This window comes from Somniosus microcephalus, chromosome 6 (assembly GCF_052327205.1).
Source record: "Somniosus microcephalus isolate GS21.2 chromosome 6, FLI_Smic_1.0, whole genome shotgun sequence".
NCBI classification, from domain to species: Eukaryota; Metazoa; Chordata; class Chondrichthyes; order Squaliformes; family Somniosidae; genus Somniosus; species Somniosus microcephalus.
The window spans coordinates 281823176-281845439 of NC_140992.1; the positions used below are offsets into that span (position 1 = coordinate 281823176).

Below are 22264 nucleotides of genomic sequence, written 5' to 3' on the forward strand. Positions count from 1 at the left end.
GTGTTCACAGACTGGTCACTGTGTACATGGAGACAGGTATGGGGGAGGGAATGGGAAGAGCAGAGCGGAGAGGAAGCGCGCAGCGGGCAATGATTTAATTGCAGTGCAAATGGTGCAGGCACCAGCTGCAGTGAAAGGTAAGACAGTTAAACCAGGTGTTTAAACAGAGTAATTACAGAGTCCGTGCACTGCGGGACATCAAACAGCACAAAGATAAAAGATCTTCCATTCTTAATCGTTCAATTAAACCGATTTATCCGTTAATTCCTACACAACTTTTACAAAATCTTGAAGTTTGGCACAAGATACAAACAGGCACATTTCTCAGAAACTTCAGAAGAAAACCTTTCAGCCTTTTACCCGAAGCTGTAACAGACAAACGAACATCCCTGTAATGCACAGAAACCACCAGATTGAGATCCAGCTTACTGCAGCAACCAGGTCTCCGACCACACACCCAGGGCAGTACGAGCGACGTCCCTTGGCCTCAGCACCCTTGTGGTAAGTCTGGGCTCCTGCTCCCGATTGCTGACCCTTTCTGCAAAGTGCCCCCTACTCTCTCACCAACTTCCACCACGGTACTCAAAGCAGCGACTGGATGAGGGAGGCCGGCTCCATCCCAGAGATGGCCAGGGGATCATGCTTTATAAGAGCCCTGACCACAGCAGCAGCCGAGCAGGACTCCACATGCAGCGTCACCTCAACATCAGCGCAGCGAGTCCCCATGAACCTCAGTGATGAAGCGTCACACACCACTCACTAGGTCCTCGTGGAACACTCTCCCCACCCCACGCAGTCCCAGCACACAAGCTGGAATGCAGGTAACCGTCAGTCCATGAAACAGGATTGTTTGAGTGTACATTAGATTAAGGGCACTCCCCGGGACTGTAGGAACAAGAGGAGGCCATTCAGCCCCATGAGTCTATTCCACCATTCAATTAGATCATCGCTAAGCTGTACGTTAACTCCATCTACCTTGACCCACCTGTTGGTGCCAGTAAAATTTCCCCAAATCATGCAGCGTTCCCAGTTTTGAGAAGCTGTCCTGGTTGCAGCTGGTCAGGTGGGCCCCAGCAGGAGACAGAAAGATGCTGGAGACACACACTGCGACCGCGCAGAAATTCCTCACTGTCCACCCGGGCAGGTAGACAGCACCCTCTAGTGCTCAGCGCCATTTACAGCACCTGCCAACTGCTCCATTCTAACATGAACACGACACCTACTAACTGCTCTCGTCAGGCGGCAGTGTGAGCAAAGCAATTCCAAACCGGTCTGAGCCACGGCACAGCTCAATACACAGGAATGGGTCCAAGGGTTATGTGAAAGGTGCAGTCCAGGGGTGAGAATACTGAGCAGCCAGGCGCTGATCCCAGGGTGCGAGGGCAGAGAGTTATTGGCAACACAGGACAAGTGCTGATCCCTGGGGGTCACTGATACTGTGGGTTGGGGGTTGTACACATTAAAGGTCAAAGCTGAAATGGGGCTAGGGGAGAGCAAGGAAGGGAGAGTGGCAGAAGCCCACAGAATTGAGGGAAAATTATTGACCCGGTTAGGAAATTGGCTGAGTGGCAGGAGACAGTGATTAGGGATAATGGGTAGATACTCAAATTGGCAGGATGTGACTAGTGATGTCCCGCAGGGATCTGTGTTGGAGCCTCAACTATTCACAATATTTATTAACGACTTAAATGATGGCATAGAAAGTCATATATCCAAATTTGCTGATGACACGAAGATAGGTGGCATTGTAGGCAGTGTAGGTGAAAGCATAACATTACACAGGGATATTGACAGATTAAGTGAATGGGCAAAACTGTGGCAAATGGATTTCAATGTAAGCAAATGTGAGGTCATCCACTTTGGGCCTAAAAAGGATAGAACAGGGTACTTTCTAAATGGTGAAAGGCTAAAAACAGTGGAGGTCCAAAGAGACTTGGGGGGGTCCAGGTACACAGAATGCACTATAATGTGGATAAATGTGAGGTTATCCACTTTGGTGGCAAAAACAGGAAGGCAGATTATTTGAATGGCGATAGATTGGGAGAAGGGGAAGTGCAAAGAGACCTGGGTGTCCTTGTGCACCAGTCGCTGAAGGTAAGCATGCAGGTGCAGCAGGCGGTTAAGAAGGCAAATGGTATGTTGGCCTTCGTAGCAAGAGGGTTCGAGTACAGGAACAAGGATGTCTTGCTGCAGTTGTACAGGGCCTTGGTGAGACCACACCTTGAGTATTGTGTGCAGTTTTGGTCACCTTACCTGAGGAAGGACGTTCTTGCCATGGAGGGAGTGCAGCGAAGATTCACCAGGCTGATACCTGGGATGGCAGGAATGACGTACGAGGAGAGATTGTGTCGATTGGGCTTATACTCACTGGAGTTTAGAAGATTGAGAGGGGATCTTGTCGAAACCTATAAAATTCTGTCAGGTCTGGACAGACTAGATGCAGGAAGGATGTTTATGGTGGCCGGGGAGTCCAGAACCAGGGGTCATAGTCTAAGGATAAGGGGTAAGCCATTTAGGACTGAAATGAGGAGGAATTTCTTCACCCAGAGAGTGGTGAACCTGTGGAATTCTCTGCCAGAGGGCGGTGGAGGCCAGTTCATTAAATATATTCAAAAAAGAGTTGGATATCTTTCTTAAGGCTAAAGGGATCAAGGGATATGGGAGATGGCAGGGACAGGGTACTGAATTTGGATGATCAGCCATGATCGCATTGAATGGTGGAGCAGGCTCGAGGGGCCGAATGGCCTACTCCTGCTCCTATCTTCTATGTTAAAATGTCACGAACAGGTACAGAAAATAATCAAAAAGGCTAATGAAATGCTCGCCTTTATATCAAGAGGACTAGAGTACAAGGGGGTAGAAGTTAGGAAGGATATATTGGCCTTGGAGGGGGTGCAGCGTAGGTTTACCAGAATGATACCCGGACTCCAAGGGTTAAGTTACGAGGAGAGATTACACAAACTAGGGTTGTATTCCCTAGAATTTAGACGGTTAAGGGGTGACTTGATCGAAGTTTTCAGGATATTAAGGGGAACTGATAGGGTCGATAGAGAGAGACTATTTCCGCTGGTTGGGGATTCTAGGACTAGGGGGCAGAGTCTAAAAATTAGAGCCAGACCTTTGAGTGAAATTAGGAAACACTTCTACACACAAAGGGTGGGAGAAGTTTGGAACTCTCGTCCACAAAAGGCAATTGATGCTAGATCAACTGTTAATTTTAAATCTGAGATTGATTGCTTTTTGTTAACCAAAGGTATTAAGGGATACGGGGCAAAGGCGGGTGTATAGAGTTAGATCGCAGATGTGGGGCGGGCGAGGGAGGGAGGGTGGGAGAGGAGGAGTGGGTGGGAGAGAGAGAGGGAGGCAGAGAGAGGGAGGGGGAGGCAGGGGGAGGGAGGGAGGGAGGGGAGGGGGGAGGGAGGAAGAGAGGGAGGGAGGGAGGGAGGGAGAAAGAAAGAGAGGGAGGGAGGGAGAAAGAGAGGGAGGGAGAAAGAGAGAGAGAGAGAGAGAGGGAGGGAGGGAGGGAGAAAGAGAGGGAGGGAGGGAGAAAGGGAGGGAGGGAGAAAGGGAGGGAGGGAGAGAGGGAGAAAGGGAGGGAGGGAGAGAGGGAGAAAGGGAGGGAGGGAGGGAGGGAGAAAGGGAGGGAGGGAGGGAGGGAGAAAGGGAGGGAGGGAGGGAGGGAGGGAGGGAGAAAGGATATACCCTGCCCAGCACACTCCCCCAGCAGAGCCTGTCCAGATCACCATCTCAGCCTGATTGCTTACCTCCGGCTCCTTCCACTATTCCCCTGACCACTGCCTGGACACCATGAGGCTTCATCAGTCTCTCCGACAACAGCTGCCCACACAGGCGGCGCAGCCACGCTGGGGCCTGAGAGAGAGTCCGTGATTTCCCACCCCCCGCAGAGACCACCTGTAAACAAACAAAGCTCATCAATGCACCGAAAACACACGACAAGCAATCTGCTCACTCCTGCCAATCTGTGAATGGATGGCACTCACTTCCAGAGAGGTGCCATCAGCTCCCCTGTGCCTCCTCCACCAGCTTCCCGCCAGCTCCCCGCTTCCCCCCCCGCCGCCACCCGCCTCCCCCGGCGGCTCCCCGCCTCCCCCGCTTCCCCCCCGGCGGCTCCCCGCCTCCCCCCGCTTCCCCCCCCGGCAGCCCCCCGCCTCCCCCCTCCTCCCCCAACAGCTCCCCCAGTGACCTCCCCCAGCGCCTCCCTCACACTAAGGGAAGTAGGTGAGAAAATTGCAGATGCTTTAGCCATTATCTCCCAAAGCTCTCTTGATTCAGGAATTGTCACTTTAAATTAGAAAATTGCAACTGTAACTCCATTACTTAAGAACAGTGAGAGAGAAAAACCTGGAAATGAGTACCTAAAAGCATAAGAATTAGGAGCAGGAGTCGGCCATTCGGCCCCTCGAGACTGCTCCGCCATTCAATAAGATCATGGCTGATCTTTGAACTCAACTCCACTTGCCCGCCCGATCCCCATATACCTTGATTCCCCAGAGTCCAAAAATCTATCAATTTCAGCCTTAAATATACTCAACGACTGAGCCTCCACAGCCCTGGGGCAGAGAATTCCAAAGATTCACCGCCCTCTGAGTGAAGAAATTCCTCCTCATCTCAGTCTTAAATGGCCCACCCCTTATCCTGAGACTATGCCCCCAAGTTCTAGACTCTCCAGCCAGGGGAAACAACCTCAGCATCTACCCTGTCAATCCCCCTCAGAATCTTGTATGTTTCAATGAGATCACCTCTCATTCTTCTAAACTCCAGAGAGTATCGGCCCATTCTACACAATCTCATCATAGGACAGCCCTCTCATCCCAGGGATCAATCTAGTGAACCTTCGCTGCACTGCCTCCAAGGCAAGTATATCCTTCCTTAGATAAGGAGACCAAAATCTGTGCCCAGTACTCCAGGTGTGGTCTCACCAAGGCCCTGTACAATTGGAGCAAGACTTCCTTACTCTTATACTCCAACCCCCTTGCAATAAACGCCAACAGCCATTTGCCTTCCTTATTGCTTGCTGTACCTGCATGCTAACTCTCTGTGTTTCCTGTACGAGGACACCCAAATCTCTCTGAACACCAACATTTAATAGTTTCTCACCATTTAAAAAATATTCTGTTTTTCTATTCTTCCTACCAAAGTGAATAACCTCACATTTCCCCACATTATATTCCATCTGCCACCTTACTGCCCACTCACTTAACCTGCCTATATCCCTTTGCAGGCTCTTTGTGTCCTCCTCACAGCTTACTTTCTCACCTAGCTTTGTATCATCAGCAAACTTGGATGCCTTGCACTTGGTCCCTTCATCTAGGTCATTAATATAGGTTGTAAATAGCTGAGGCCCCAGCACTGAACCTTGCGGATCAGCCTGTCAAACGGAAAATGATCTGTTTATCCCTACTGTTTTCTGTCCGTTAACCAATCTTCTATCCATGCTACTATATTACCCCCAACCCTATGTGCCCTTATCTTGCGTAACAACCTTTTATGTGACATCTTATCGAATGCCTTTTGGAAATCCAAATATACTACATCCACTGGTTCTCCTTTATCTGCCCTGCTAGTTACATCCTCAAAAATCTCTAATAAATTTGTTAAGCACGATTTCCCTTTCATAAAACCATGTTGAGATTTTCTAAGTGCTCCATTACCACTTCCTTAACAATGGATTCCAGCATTTTCCCGACGACTGACGTCAGGCTAACTGGCCTGTAGTTCCCCGTTTTCTCTTTCCCTCCTTTCTTGAGTAGCAGGGTTACAATTGCTACCTTCCAATCCGCTGGGACCGTTCTTGAATCTAAGGAATTTTGGAAGATCACAACCAATGCATCCACTATCTCTGCAACCACCTCTTTTAGAACCCTAAGATGTAGGCCGTCAGGTCATGGGGCTTTGTCAGCTTTTAGTCCAGTGATAGCCCTGTTAGTCCAACATCTGTTGTGGGGAAGTTATTGGAATCTATAATTAAGGACAGAGTGACTGAGCACTTAGAGAAATTTGAGCTGATTAGAGAGAGCCAACATGGATTTATAACAGGTAGGTCATGTCTAACAAACCAAATTAATTTTTTGAGGAAGTAACTAAAGTAATAGACAGGGGAATGTCTATGGATGTAGTTTACATGAACTTCCAGAAGGCATTCAATAGGGCTCCACATAAGAGACTGTTGGAAAGAAAGACTTACATTTATATAGCACCTTTCACAGCCACCGGACGTGTCAAAGCGCCGTACAGCCAATTAAGTACTTTTGTAGTGTAGTCACTGTTGCAATAGCAAAAATTAAAGTTCATGGAATTGAAGGTAAATTATTGACCTGGTTAGGAGATTGGTTAGGTGATAGAAGACAGAGAGTAGGAATAATGGGCATGTACTCGAATTGGAAGGAAGTGACTAGTGGTGTCCCACAAGCATCTGTGCTGGGGCCTCAACTATTCATTATATTTATTAATGGCTTAGATAACACAATAGAGAGCCATATATACAAGTTTGCCGATGACACATAGATTGGTGGTATAGTAAGCAGTGTAGGCGGAAGCATAAAATTACAAAGAGACATTGATAGATTAAGTGAGTGGGCAAAACTGTAGCAGATGGATTTCGACGCAGATAAGCGTGAGGTCATCTATTTTGGACCAAAAAAGGATTCATCCAAGTATTATTTAAATAGTGAAAAGCTCGGAACAGTGAAAGTCCAAAGAGATTTATGGGTCCATGTACACAGATCACGAAAATGCAATAGTCAGGTACAGAAAATAATCCAAAAAGGCTAATGGAATGTTAGCCTTTATAACTAAAGGGCTAGAATATAAAGGGGAGGAAGCCCTGGTTATCCCACATCTGAATACTGTACACAGTTCCGCATCTTAGAAATGATATACTGGCCTTGGAAGGAGTGCAGCGCAGATTCACCGTAATGTTACCAGGGCTCCAAGGATTAGATTATATGGGGAGATCAGCTAACATAAACTAGGCTTGTATTCCCTGGATTTTAGAAGGTTAAGGGGTGATTTGATTGAGGTTTTTAGGATTTTGAAAGGAATTGATAGGATAATTGATAGGAACTGAAAGAGAGAAACTTTTTTCCGCTGGTGGGGGGAGTCTCGGACAAGGGGGGCATAACCTTAAAATCAGAGCCAGGCCATTCAGGGGAGAAGTTAGGAAACACTTCTTCACACAAAGGGTGGTAGAAGTGTGGAACTCTCTCCCACAAAAAGCAGTAGATGCCAGCTCAATTAATCATTTTAAATCTGAGATCGATAGATTTTTGCTAGACATGGGTATAAAGGGGTATGGAGTTAGGATACAGAGCAGCCATGATCTCATTGAATGGCGGAACAGGCTCGAGAGGCTGAATGGCTCCCTCCTGTTCCTATATAACAGGATCGAGGGGCTGAATAACCTCCTCCTGTTCCTATATAACAGGATCGAGGGGCTGAATAACCTCCTCCTGTTCCTATGTAACAGGATCGAGGGGCTGAATGACCTCCTCCTGTTCCTATATAAATTGCTCAAGTATGTCCTGTCTACAAAAAGCAGGACAAATCCGACCCGGCCAATTACCGTCCCATCAGTCTACTCTCAATCATCAGCAAAGTGATGGAAGGTGTCGCCGACAGTGCTATCAAGCGGCACTTACTCAGCAATAACCTGCTAACTGACGCCCAGTTTGGGTTCCGCCAGGGCCACTCAGCTCCTGACCTCATTACAGCCTTGGTCCAAACATGGACAAAAGAGCTGAACTCAAGAGGTGAGGTGAGAGTGACTGCCCTTGACATCAAGGCAGCATTTGATCGAGTGTGGCATCAAGGAGCCCTAGCAAAACTGAAGTCAATGGGAATCAAGGGGAAAACTCTCCATTGGTTGGAATCATACCTAGCACAAAGGAAGTTGGCTGTGGTTGTTGGAGGTCATTCATCTCAATCACATGACATCACTGCAGGAGTTCCTCAGGGCAGTGTCCTAGGCCCAACCATCTTCAGATGTTTCATCAATGACCTTCCCTCCATCATAAGGTCAGAAGTGGGGATGTTTGCTGATGATTGCACACCATTCAGCTCCATTCGAGACTCGTCAGATACTGACGCAGTCCGTGTCCATATGCAGCAAGACCTGGACAACATTCAGACTTGGGCTGACAAGTGGCAAGTAACATTCGCACCACACAAGTGCCAGGCAATGACCATCTCCAACAAGCGAGACTCTAACCATCTCCGCTTGACATTCAATGGCATTACCATCGCTGAATCCCCCACTATCAACATCCTGGGGGTTACCATTGATCAGAAACTGAACTGAACCAGCCATATAAATACTGTGGCTACAAGAGCAGGCCAGAGGCTGGGAATTCTGCGGCGAGTGTCTCACCTCCTGACTCCCCAAAGCCTTTCCACCATCTACAAGGCACAAGTCAGGAGTGTGATGGAATACTCTCCACTTGCCTGGATGAGTGCAGCTCCAACAACACTCAAGAAGCTCGACACCATTCAGGATAAAGCAGCCCGCTTGATTGGCACTCCATCCACCACCTTCAACATTCACTCCCTCCACCACCGGCGCACTGTGGCTGCAGTGTGTACCATCTACACTGCAGCAACTCGCCAAAGCTCCTTCAACAGCACCTTCCACACCCGCGACCTCTACCACTTAGAAGGACAAGGGCAGCAGACGCATGGGAACATCACCACCTACAAGTTCCCCTCCCAGCCACACACCATCCTGACTTGGACCTGTATCGCCGTTCCTTCACTGTCGCTGGGCCAAAATCCTGGAACTCCCTTCCTAACAGCATTGTGGGTGTACCTACACCATATGGACTGCAGCGGTTCAAGGCGGCGGCTCACCACCATCTTCTCAAGGGCAATTAGGGATGGGCACTAAATGCAGGCCTAGCCAGCGACGCCCACATCCCATCAATGAATTTTTAAAAACAGGCTCGAGGGGCTGAATGGCCTCCTCCTGTTCCTATGTAACAGGATCGAGGGGGTGAATGACCTCCTCCTGTTCCTATATAACAGGCTCGAGGGGCTGAATGACCTCCTCCTGTTCCTATATAACAGGCTCGAGGGGCTGAATGACCTCCTCCTGTTCCTATATAACAGGCTCGAGGGGCTGAATGACCTCCTCCTGTTCCTATATAACAGGCTCGAGGGGCTGAATGACCTCCTCCTGTTCCTATATAACAGGCTCGAGGGGCTGAGTGACCTCCTCCTGTTCCTATATAACAGGCTCGAGGGGCTGAATGACCTCCTCCTGTTCCTATATAACAGGCTCGAGGGCCTGAATGGCCTCCTCCTGTTCCTATATAACAGGCTCGAGGGGCTGAATGACCTCCTCCTGTTCCTATATAACAGGCTCGAGGGGCTGAATGACCTCCTCCTGTTCCTATATAACAGGCTCGAGGGGCTGAATGGCCTCCTCCTGTTCCTATATAACAGGCTCGAGGGGCTGAATGACCTCCTCCTGTTCCTATATAACAGGCTCGAGGGGCTGAATGGCCTCCTCCTGTGTTCCTTGAAGGTGATGGCAGACTCGAAGACCCATGCCCATCTCCTGCAATTTCCTGTCTCAATCCCTCCAATCAGCCTTCCGTTGCTGCTACAACATCGAAACTCTCCAAACCCCAAGTCACAAAAGACATTCTGTGTAACCGTGATGAATTCTCCCACCTCGATGTCTCTGCCGCTTAGACACTATCCTTTCCAACGCCTCTTCTTCCTTGTCTAGCTCAGTGGGATTGTCCAGCTGCAGCCTAGGCATCTCTCGCAATGGCTACTCCTTCCATCCCACACCGTCACCTATCACCCAAGGATCAATCCTTGGACCCCGCCTCTTCCTCATCCACACGCTGCCCCATGGCGACATTATCTGCCGACAGTGTTACATGGTATGCCTTCTTCCACCTTACTTTATCTCACCCCATCAGCATATCCTTCTACATAGATACATAGAAGATAGGAGCAGGAGTAGGCCATTCGGCCCTTCGTGCCTGCTCCGCCATTCGATGAGATCATGGCTGATCCTTTAATTCAGTATCCCGTCCCCGCCTTCTCTCCGTAACCCTTAACCCCTTTTGCCCGTAGAAATATATCTAATTCCCTCTTAAATATATTTAATGAGCTGGCGTACACTGCCCTCTGTGGCAATGAGTTCCACAGGTTCACCACTCTCTGAGTGAAGAAATTCCCCCTCATCTCTGTCCTAAATGGTTTAGCCCTTATCCTTAAATTATGTCCTCTAGTTCTGTTCTCACCCGCCAAGGGAAACATTCCTTCTGCATCCAGTCTGTCTAGACCTGTCAGAATTTTATACACTTCTATGAGGTCCCCTCTCAATCTTCTAAACTCCAGTGTGTACATCCCTAAACTACATAGTCTCTCCTCATAGGTCATTCCCGCCATTCCTGGTATCAGCCTGGTGAATCGCCGCTGCACCCCCTCCATGGCAAGAACATCCTTCCTCAGATGAGGCGACCAAAACTGTACACAGTACTCGAGGTGTGGTCTCACCAGTGCCCTGTACAGCTGCAGCAAGGTATCCCTGTTCCTGTATTCTAACCCTTTTGCTATGAAGGCCAGCATACCGTTTGCCTTCTTGACCGCCTGTTGCACCTGCATGCTCGCCTTCAGTGACTGGTGTACAAGAACACCCAGGTCTCTCTGTACTTCCCCCTCTCCCAATCTATTGCCATTTAAATAATAATTTGCCCTCCCGTTCCTGCACCCAAGGTGGATAACTTCGCACTTGTCCACATTATAGTGCATCTGCCATTTATCCGCCCAATCGCCCAGTCTGTCCAAATCGCTCTGGAGCTTCCTGGTCTCTTCCTCTGAGCCCACCCCCCCTCCTAGTTTAGTGTCGTCTGCAAATTTGGAAATGCTGCATCCGACTCCCTGATCCAGGTCATTAATGTAAATTGTGAACAGCTGGGGGCCCAGGACAGATCCCTGTGGTACCCCACTTGTTACTGCCTGCCATTCAGAAAATGAGCCGTTTATTCCAACTCTCTGTTTTCTATCTGACAGCCAGTTCCCTATCCACGCCAAAACTTTCCCCTTTATCCCATGAGCCTCAATTTTCCATGCTAATCTTTTATGTGGGACCTTATCGAAGGCCTTTTGGAAGTCCAGGTACACCACATCTACTGGCTCTCCCCCATCTATTCTACCAGTTACTCCCTCAAAAAATTCCAATAGATTAGTCAAGCACGATTTACCCTTTGTAAATCCATGTTGACTCTGTCCTATCCTGTCCCCATTTGCTAAGTGCTCCGCTATTTCATCCTTAATGATGGACTCCAGCATTTTGCCCACAACTGATGTAAGGCTTACAGGTCTGTAATTACCTGCTTTTTCCCTACCCCCCTTTTTGAATAGTGGGGTAACGTTAGCTACCCTCCAATCCATCGGCACTGTTCTATTCCTTTCTCCTGTGCTTATCTAGCTTCCCCTTAAATGCATCTATGCTTTTCACATCAGCCACTCCCTGTGGTAGCGAGTTCCACATTCTCACCACTCTGGGTAAAGAAGTTTCTCCTGAATTCCCTATTGGATTTATTAGGGGCTACCCTATATTTATGGCCCCTAGTTCTGGTCTTGCCCACATGTGGAAACACCTTCCCGACATCTACCCTATCAAACCCTTTCATAATCCTAAAACCTCTATCAGGTCACCCCGCAGTCTTCTCTTTCCTAAAGAAAAAAGCCTGTTCAATCCTTCCTGATTGGTATAACAACAACAGCTTGTATTTATATAGCGTCTTTAATGTAGTAAGGCACTAAACATGAGTGTTATCAAACAAAATTTGACACCGAGCCACATATGGAGATATTAGGACAGATGACCTAAAGGTCAGTCTAAGAGGTAGGTTTTAAGGAGCAGCTTAAAGGAGGAAAGAGAGATAGAGAGGCGGCGAGGTTTCGGTGGGAATTCCAGAGCTTAGGGCCTTGGCAGCTGAAGGCACGGCAGCCAACAGTGGCGCGATTAAAATCGGGGCAGTTCAAGAGGCCAAAACTGGAGGAGCGCAGGTAATTCGAAGGGTTGCAAGGCTGGAGGAGATTACAGAGATAGGGAGGGGCGAGGCCTTGGATGGATTTGAAAACAAAGATAAGAATTTTTAAATCGAAGCGTTGCTTAACCGGGAGCCAATGTAGGTCAGCGAGCAGAGAGTTGATGGGTGAATGGGATTTGGTGCAAGTTAGGACACGGGCAGCAGAGTTTTGGATGACCTCAAGTTTAAGGAGGGTAGAACGTGGGAGGCTGGCCAGGACTGTGTTGGAATTGTCAAGTCTCAGTTCTGGTATCATTCTAGTAAATCTGTTTTGCACCTTCTCTGGTCCCTCTATATCCTTTTTTAGAATATGGAGGCCAGAACTGTTCACAGTACTCCAAGTGTGATCTAAGCAAGTTTAACATTACTTCTCTGCTTCTCAATTATATCCCTCTAGAATGTTTTTTAAAATTCATTTGAGGGATGTGGGCTTCGCTGACAAGGCCAGAATTTATTGCCATCCCCAAGTGCCCTTGAGAAGTTGTGGTGAGCCGCCTTCTTGAACCGCTGCAGTCCGTGTGGTGAAGGTACGCCCACAGTGCTGTTAGGGAGGGAGTTCCAGGATTCGAAACATAGAAGATAGGAGCAGGAGTAGGCCATTCAGCCCCTCAAACCTGCTCTGCCATTCAATGAGATCATGGCTGATCATCCAAATTCAGTACCCTGTCCCTGCCTTCTCCCCATATCCCTTGATCCCTTTAGCCTTAAGAAATATATCCAACTCCTTCTTGAATATATTTAATGAATTGGCCTCTACTGCCTTCTGTGGTAGTGAATTCCACAGGTTCACCACTCTCTGGGTGAAGAAATTCCTCCTCATCTCAGTCCTAAATAGCCTACCCCTTATCCTTAGACTGTGACCCCTGGTTCTGGACTCCCCGACCATCAGAAACATCCTTCCTGCATCTAGTCTGTCCAGTCCTGTCAGAATTTTATAAGTTTCAATGAGATCTCCTCTCATTCTTCTAGTGAGTACAAGCCCAATCGACCCAATCTCTCCTCATACGTCATTCCTGCCATCCCAGGTATCAGCAACGATGAAGGAACGGCGACATATTTCCAAATCAGGATAGTGTGTGACTTGGAGGGGAATTTGGAGGTGGTGGTGTTCCCATGCGCCTGTTGCCCTTGTCCTTCTAGGTGGTAGAGGTCACGGGTTTGGGAGGTGCTGCCGAAGAAGCCTTGGCAAGTTGCTGCAGTGCATCTTGTAGATGGTACACACTGCAGACACGGTACGCCGGTGGTGGAGGGAGTGAATGTTTAAGGTGGTGGATGGGGTGCCAATCAAGCGAGCTGCTTTGTCCTGGATGGTGTTGAGCTTCTTGAGTGTTGTTGGAGCTGCACTCATCCAGGCAAGTGGAGAGTATTCCATCACAATCCTGGCTTATGCCTTGTAGATGGTGGAAAGTCTTTGGGGAATCAGGTGGTGAGTCAGTTGCCACAGAATACCCAGCCTCTGACCTGCTCTTGTTGCCACAGTATTTATGTGGCTGGTCCAGTTTAGTTTCTGGTCAATGGTGACCCCCCAGGATGATGTTGGTGGGGGACTTGACGATGGTAATGTCATTGAATGTCAAGGGGAGGCGGTTAGACTTTCTCTTGTTGGAGATAGTCATTGCCTGGCACTTGTGTAGTTCGAATGTTACGTGCCACTTATCAGCCCAAGCCTGAATGTAGCCCAGGTCTTGCTGCACGCGAGCACGGACTGCTTCATTATCTAAGGGGTTGCGAATGGAACTGAACACACTGCAATCATCAGTGAGCATCCCCACTTCTCACCTTATGATGGAGGGAAGGTCATTGATGAAGCAGCTGAAGATGGTTGGGCCTAGGACACTGCCCTGAGGAGCTCCTGCAGCGAGTTGATGAGTTAATAGCACAGATAAAAATAAATGGGTTTCATTTAATAGCTATTACAGAGACATGGTTGCAGAGTGACCAAAGTTGGGAACTAAATATTCCAGGGTATTTGGCTTTTAGAAGAGACAGGCAGAATAGAAAAGAAGCAGGGGTAGCCCTGATAATAAAGGAGGGGATAAAGACAGTAGAGTGAAAGGATCTTGGCTCGGAAAAACAAAAGGTAGAATCAGTTTGGGTGGAGCTAAGAAACAACAAGGGGCAGAAAACACTAGTGGGAGTAGTTTATAGGCCCCCCTAACAGTAGTTGTAGTGTCGGGCAGAGTAAAAATCAGGAAATTAGAGATGCATGTAACAGGGGTAATACAGTAATCATGGGGGACATTAACTTTGATATAGGCTGGACAAACCAAATTTAAGTAACTAGTGGGGTGCTGCAAGGATCAGTGTTGGGGCCTCAGCTATTCACAATCTATATTAATGACTTAGATGAAGGGACCAAGTGCAATGTATCCAAGTTTGCTGACGATACAAAGCTGTGGGAAGGAGACAAATAGCTTGCAAAGGGATAATGACAGGTTAAGTGAGTGGGCAATAAGGTAGCATATGGAGTATGTGAAGAAATCTGAGGTTATTCACTTTGGTAAGAAGAATAGAAAATCAGAAAATGTTTTAAATGGCGAAAAACTATTAAATGTTGGTGTTCAGAGTTAGGTGTCCTCATACAGGAAACACAAAGTTAGCATGCAGGTACAGCAAGCAATTAGGAAGGCAAATGGCATGTTGGCGTTTATTGCAAGGGAGTTGGTAGTACAAGAGTAAGGAGGTCTTGCTACAATTGTACAGGGCTTTGGTGAGACCACACCTGGAGTACTGGGCACAGTTTTGGTCTCCTTATCAGAGAAACGACATACATGCCTTCGAGGCGGTGCAACAAAAGTTCACTAGATTGATCCCTGGGATGAGAGGGCTGTCCTATGAGGAGAGATTGAGCCGATACACTCTCGCATTTAGAAGAATGAGAAGTGATCTCATTGAAACATATAATATTTTGAGAGGCTAGATGCTGAGAGGTTGTTTCCCCTGGCTGGAGAGTCTTGAACTCGGGGGCATAGTCTCAGGATAAGGAGTCGGCCATTTAAGACTGAGATGAGGAGGAATTTCTTCACTCAGAGGGTTGTGAATCGTTGGAATTATCTACCCTATAGGGCTTTGGATGCTCAGTCGTTGAGTATATTCAAGGCAGAGGTCAATAGATTTTTGGACTCTAAGGGAATCAAGGGAAATGGGTATCAGGCAGGAAAGTGGAGTTGAGTTCGAAGATCGGCCATGATCTTAATGAATGGTGGAGCAGGCTCGAAGGGCCGTATGGCCTACTCCTGCTCCTAATTCTTGTTATGTCCCGGGGCTGAGGTGATTGGCCTTCAACAACCACAACCATCTTCATTTGAGCTCGGTCTGACTCCAGCCAGGAGAGTTTTCCCCGATTCCCATGGACGTCAATTTTACTCGGGCTCCTTGATGACACACTCGGTCAAATACTGCCTTGATGTCAAGTCACTCTTACCTCACCTCTGGAATTCAGCTCTTATCTCCACGTTTGGACCAAGACTGTAATGAGGTCTGGAGTCGAGTGGTCCTGGCGGAACCCAAACTGCTCACCTCTACCCTACCTCAGCCCATTGGCTGTTGAAACCCTCACCCATTCAATTGTGACCACCGTCTAGACTATTCCAATTCTCTCATGGCAGGTCTCCCTTCATAAACATCAGCTCATCCAAAACTCTGTTGCCCGTATCCTAACTCGCACCAAGTCCCACTTCCCCATCACCACTGTATTGGTTCAAAATTACAATTCCCATTATCGTGTATAACCATCTCCTTTTCTCTACAACCTCCTCTAGCCCTATATTCCCCTTCCCTTCAAACTCTGTGTTCCCCTGACTCTGACCTCTTATACATCCCCTTCCCTTCACCGCACCATTGGCGACTGTGCCTTCAGCTGTTTAGACCCTACGAGGGCCGGGGCCAGTTACCTGCTTTGCTCCTCCCTGTAGCATCAGCAGCTCCTTGATGACAATCGGCTGATACACTCGATCCAGAAGGTTTCGCAGAGCCTCCCGACAGCCCCGCTGCTCAGCATCGGTGAGACCCTGTCAATAACACATACGTTACACAAAACTACAGACTGAGTATAGGGGGAGTACTTGTGGTAAGCTTTTTTTTGTTCTGTTTGAGTATATTTCTGCTAAGTAGATCATAGCCGATCTAATAGAGGGAAGTGCTGATTGGTGGGTAGCTGTTGAGTGTTTCTTGTCAAGTTTATTTCTGCTATATTACCTCCATAGTCTGGTAAATAGAGGCATAGCAGGGTAGCTCAGTCCCGTGATTTGCACATCCTGGGCCCTGTGGGATATCCTGGACACTTCTTGCGGCCTGGACGACCATGTGTGCAGGAAGTGTCGCCAACTACAGCAACTCGAGCTCCGGGTTTCAGAGCTTGAACGGCAGCTGGAGTCACTACAGTGCATCCGCGAGGCTGAGTAATACTTGGAAAGCACGTTTCGAGAAGTGGTCACCCCGCAGCCTCAGAATGTGCAGGCAGAGAGGGAATGGGTGACCACCAGACAGAGGAGGAGGACCAGGCAGGTAGGGCAGGAATCCCCAGAGTGCATCTCGCTCGCTAACCGGTTCACAGTTCTGGAAACTGGTGGGGGTGATGGTTCCTTTGGGGAGAGCAGCCAGAGCCAAGGCCACGGCACCACGGGTGGCTCAGCTGCACAGGGGAGAGGAAGAGCAATAATGATAAGAGGATTCATTGGTTAGGGGAACAGATAGGCATTTAGGTGGACTCCAGGATGGTATGTTGCCTCCCTGGTGCCAGGGTCAAGGATGTCACTGATCGGCTGCAGGACACTCTGAGGGAGCAGGGTGAACAGCCAGAGGTTGTTGTCCATATCGGTACCAACGACATATGCAGAAAGAGGGATGAGGTCCTGCAGGCAGACTATAGGAAGCTAGGAGAGAGATTAAAAAGCAGGACCTCAAAAGTAGTAATCTCCAGGTTACTCCCGGTGCCACGTGCTAGTGAGTACAGGAATAGGAGGATAGAACAGATGAATGCGCGGCTGGAGAGATGGTGCAGGAGGGAGGGCTTTAGATTCCTGAGGCATTAGGACCGTTTCTGGGGAAGGTGGGACCTGTACAAGCCGGACGGGTTACACCTCAACAGAGCCAGGACCAGTATTCTCGCGGGGAGGTTTGTTAGTGCTGTTGGGGAGGGTTTAAACTAGCTTGGCAGGGGGGTGGGCACCAGCATATAGGAGTAGAAAAGAGGAATAAGGTGCATAAAAGAGTGAGTGTGTTGGATAGTACTAGAGAAGATAGTACTAGAGGCGGAGTAGTACCATATTAGATAGGAGCAGACTAAGAAAGACTACGAAAAATTCAAAAATGGGTTTAGAATGCATGTACGTAAAGGCACAAAGTGTGGTGAATAAGGTTGGTGAGCTACAAGTACAATTGGCCATGTGGCAATAACGGAAACGTGGCTTAAAAACGGTGAGGACTGGGCACTTAATATTCAAGGGTACAAAGTGTTCAGAAAAGATAGGGAAGGAAAAAAGGAGGTGGGGTGGCAGTGCTGATTAAGGAAGACATTGTAGTGTTGGAAAGGGAGGATGTTCTTGAGGAGACAAGGACAGAATCTATTTGGTTAGAGTTGAGGAGCAAAAAGGGTCTGATCACGCTATTGGGGGTATTCTATAGGCCTCCAAATAGTGAGACGGAGGTAGAGGAGCAAATCTGCAGGGAAATACTTATTTACGCAGCGAGTGGCGAGGACCTTGAACTCGCTGCCGATGGAAGAGGTGGAAGCGGAGACACTCAATGTTTTCAAGGGGAGACTGGATAGGCACTTGAGGGAAATAAACTTGCAGGGCTACGGGGATAGAGCGGGGGAATGGCACAGACTGGATTGCTCTACAGAGAGCCGGCACCGACTCGATGGGCAGGATGGCCTCCTTCTGTGCCATTATGACTCTATGACTGTCGCCCTCAACACAATGTCAGGCCAGGTGCAGCAACTAACCCCAAATAATCACCCTGGTAAATGGGCTCAACTCTCTGGAGGAAACAGGATTGCTTCAAATAACGCTGCCCCTTCCCTCAGGCTGGGGAGTCAGGAGAACGAGAGAATCTGTCCACTACCTGGCCTATCACAGGTTGAATGCAGGAAGCATGCTGCAGCCTCGCGCTGCAAGGAGGAAGCTGCGATCAAGCTAGGCACAGCCTGTGGTGGGGTCCAGTGGCTGGTTAGTTCACGCAGCCTGATGGGCTGGAGGATAAGATGGCAACAGCTCAGAACCCGTCCACCCTCCCTGCCTGAAGGCTCCAGCTCTTCCTGGGAATTGGCAGCCTCTGGTTCCTCGCCCAAGGGTCACACCTGGTCAGCGAGTGTCGACAGGCTACTCAACCCGAGGGGCATCACACAGAGCCCACTCCTGCCCTCACTAGACAGCAGGGTTCACTGGATAGTGGTCAGGAGCAGGAACCCTAGCCCTGAGCACCGAGGCCCCAGCTGAGCTCACACACACAGCACAGATTGGGGATTGAATCCGGGCCTTGTGTGTTCTGTACAAACCCCCAAGGCTTCACCCAGAGCCTGAAATAGAAAACCCCAGAAACACAGGAGATGGCCGGGTATCTGAGGAGAGGAGAATCCGGCCTTTGGCCAACCAAGCTCTTCAGCCCCCACTCTCTCTCTGGATGCTGACTGCCGAGAATCACAGCTGGGTAATAACCTTCCCCTTGGACGCAGATGGGCAGGGACCCGCGGTCTGTTCCTCGTAGCGACAGCTCCAGGCTGGCACTGGTTACCATTATGATCAGTTACTGTACCTTCTGTGTCTCTCTGTCCCCTCGTGAGCCCTCCTCTGACACCGAGCCCCGCTGACATTTGTTTGACGTATAGCCCAGTTGGCAGAGACCGGCGATCAGGTCTCCAAGGTGCCTGGTGAGGACCAGGCTCTCTAAGGAAGGATGCTGAGCGATGTCGAGGAGCACCAGGGTGACAGTGTGCAGCCGCCACGTTCCGCTGGGCAACACTGAGCGACTCACCGCCTTTTCAACTGTTGCTGCAAACTCCGACCTGCGGCCAAGAGGAATTCCGACCCCTGGCAGGAGGTATGGGCAGATTCCGAGAGTGACAATAAACTGCAGCGCAGACTGGACCGTTTTCTGTTGCGAGATACTCAGGGTGTCAGGAGGTAGTGCGGGCGCACACTCCGGGGTCTTTGGGTTGGGTTTTGGGGGTGTGAACTGTGCTAACAGCTCAACCATCGCCTGCTTCAAACACAAAAGCAGCACCAGGGCCTCGGAAACAAAGCTCCACACAGCATCATCTCCCTTCACCGGCCACGCTAACCGCGACACCACACACTCCCTCAGCCGCTCCAAATCCGCCCAGCCAGGTTCCTGATGCAGCCTCGCCTGCAGGACAGACAAATTGCGAGACAGAGTCTGCAACAGCACATCCTCTCGGCTGGTCTGTGCCGACAGCATGCACGCTTCTGAAAATAAAAGTAAAAATAAAATGCATCAGCTGCAGGATAGAATAGATTCATGGAAACTTACATCACAGAAAGAGGCCATTCGGCCCGCCATGTCTGTGCTGGCTCTTTGAAAGAGCAGTCGTGCTCAGTCCCACCCCCCCCCCCCCCCCCCCCGCTTTGTGTCCAGAACCCTGGAGGTTGCTCATCCCCAAGCACCCGTCCAACTCCCTTTTAAAGTTATTTATCGAATTAGCTTCCACCACCTTTTCAGGTCGAGCGTTCCAGATCCCAACAACTCAGTGAAAACATTTGCCGACTCCCCTCTCGATCTTTTGCCAATGATCTTGAATCTCTGACCTCGAGTTATTGACCCACTCACTGGGGGGGAACAGCTTTCCCTACTTACTCCATCAAAACCTCGCAATTTTTAAAACCTCTATTCGGTCACCTCTTAAACTTCTCTGTACCAAGGAGAACAGTCCGAACTTTTCCAACCTCTCCTCATAACTTAAGTCGCTCATCCCTGGTAACATCCTGGTAACCCTCCTCTGTCCCCTTTCTAAGTCCTTTACATCTTTCATTAAGTGTGGGGCCCAGAATTGTCCACAATACTCCAACTAAGACCCAACCAGTGATTTATAAATCGAGCAGGATCTCTTTCCTTTTATATTCTATGCCTCTATTTATAAACCCAAATGAGAGATTGTGTCGATTGGGCTTATACTCACTGGAGTTTAGAAGATTGAGAGGGGATCTCATCGAAACCTATAAAATTCTGTCAGGCCTGGACAGACTAGATGCAGGAAGGATGTTTATGATGGCCGGGGAGTCCAGAACCAGGGGTCATAGTCTAAGGATAAGGGGTAAGCCATTTAGGACTGAAATGAGGAGGAATTTCTTCACCCAGAGAGTGGTGAACCTGTGGAATTCTCTGCCACAGAGGGCGGTGGAGGCCAGTTCATTAAAAATATTCAAGAAGGAGTTGGATATATTTCTTAAGGCTAAAGGGATCAAGGGATATGGCGAGAAGGCAGGGACAGGGTACTGAATTTGGATGATCAGCCATGATCTCATTGAATGGCGGAGCAGGCTCGAAGGGCCGAATGGCCTACTCCTGCTCCTATCTTCTATGTTTCTATAACCCATCACCACCTTATCAACTTGCCCTGCCACCTTTAAGGATTTGTGTATATGGACACCAAGGTGTCTCTGCGCCTCTACACGTTTCAAAACTGTGCCGTTCATACTGTGCTGTCTTTCCATATTAGTCGTCCCAAAGCACAGCACACTTCTCCACACTGAACCCCATCTGCCGTGCTTCTGCCCCCCCCGCCCCGGCCTCCGCTCCACCCCTGGTCCCTCTTTCCCTTGGACTTTCAGAAGGCTTTCGATAAGGTCCCGCATAAGAGATTAGCGTGTAAAGTTAAAGCACATGGGATTGGGGGTAAGGTACTGACTTGGATAGAGAACTGGCTGGCAGACAGGAAGCAAAGAGTTGGAATAAACGGGTCTTTTTCCGATTGGCAGGCAGTGACTAGTGGGGTACCGCCGGGATCGGTGCTAGGACCCCAGTTAGTCACAATATATATTAATGATGATCTAGACGAGGGAACTAGATGTAATATCTCCAAGTTTGCAGACGACACAAAGTTGGGTGGGCGTGTGTGCTGTGAGGAGGATGCCGAGAAACTCCAGTATGATTTGGACAGGTTGGGTGATTGGGCAGAAGCATGGCAGATGCAATATAATGTGGATAAATGCGAGGTTATCCACTTTGGTGGCAAAAACAGGAAGGCAGATTATTATCTGAACGGCAATAGATTGACAGAAGGGGAAGTGCAAAGAGACCTGGGTGTCCTTGTGCACCAGTCGCTGAAGGTAAGCATGCAGGTGCAGCAGGCGGTTAAGAAGGCAAATGGTATGTTGGCCTTCATAGCGAGAGGATTCGAGTACAGGAACAAGGATATCTTGCTGCAGTTGTACAGGGCCTTGGTGAGACCACACCTTGAGTATTGTGTGCAGTTTTGGTCGCCTTATCTGAGGAAGGATGTTCTTGCCATGGAGGGAGTGCAGCGAAGATTCACCAGACTGATACCTGGGATGGCAGGAATGACGTATGAGGAGAGATTGGGTCGATTGGGCTTATACTCGCTGGAGTTTAGAAGAATGAGAGGGGATCTCATTGAAACTTATAAAATTCTAACAGGACTAGACAGACTAGATGCAGGAAGGATGTTCCCGATGGCGGGGGAGTCCAGAACCAGGGGTCACAGTCTAAGGATAAGGGGTAAGCCATTTAGGACAGAGATGAGGAGGAATTTCTTCACCCAGAGAGTGGGGAACCTGTGGAGTTCTCTACCACAAAAGGCAGTTCAGGCCAATTCATTAAATATATTCAAGAAGGAGTTAGATATATTTCTTAAGGCTAAAGGGATCAAGGGATCAAGGGATATGGGGAGAAAGCAGGGGCAGGGTACTGAATTTGGATAATCAGCCATGATCGCATTGAATGGCGGAGCAGGCTCGAAGGGCCGAATGGCCTACTCCTGCTCCTAACTGCTCTGTTTCTGTGTTTCACCCCGCCACCGGGCTCCCTCACTATTCCCCTCCCCGATTCCCCCCCCTCCTCCGCCCACACCCTCCCCCGCCTCCTCCCCCCTCCTCTTCCCCAACTCCACCTCCCCCCTCCCCCACCAACCCCCTCCCCCACCAACCCCCTCCCCCCTCCCCCACCAACCCCCTCCTCCCCCCACCTCCTCCCCCCCCACCTCCTCCTCCTCCCCCCAC

At 49.2% G+C, this 22264-nt stretch overlaps 1 protein-coding gene across 1 annotated transcript; it reads right to left on the reverse strand.

The window, feature by feature from the left end:
* Window positions 1-3732: 3732 nt before the first annotated feature.
* Window positions 3733-19520, reverse strand: LOC147116779 (transport and Golgi organization protein 6 homolog). The gene is made up of 3 exons (XM_085991962.1): window positions 18825-19520; window positions 15962-16078; window positions 3733-3912 (listed from the first exon to the last, which is right to left on the reverse strand). Exons 1-3 carry the CDS (start codon window positions 19485-19487, stop codon window positions 3748-3750), a joined length of 945 nt encoding a protein of 314 aa, XP_085848088.1. The 5' UTR covers window positions 19488-19520; the 3' UTR covers window positions 3733-3747.
* Between the last annotated feature and the right edge of the window lie 2744 nt (window positions 19521-22264).

Coding starts and splice junctions, on each gene's coding strand:
- LOC147116779 (XM_085991962.1), bottom strand. CDS start 19,487: ATGCTGTCGGCACAGACCAGCCGAGAGGATGTGCTGTTGCAGACTCTG. Junction 16,079..18,824: donor GGGACAGAGAGACACAGAAG/GTACAGTAACTG, acceptor TGTTATTGACAG/GGTCTCACCGATGCTGAGCA. Junction 3,913..15,961: donor TACAGGGAGGAGCAAAGCAG/GTAACTGGCCCC, acceptor GTTTGTTTACAG/GTGGTCTCTGCGGGGGGTGG.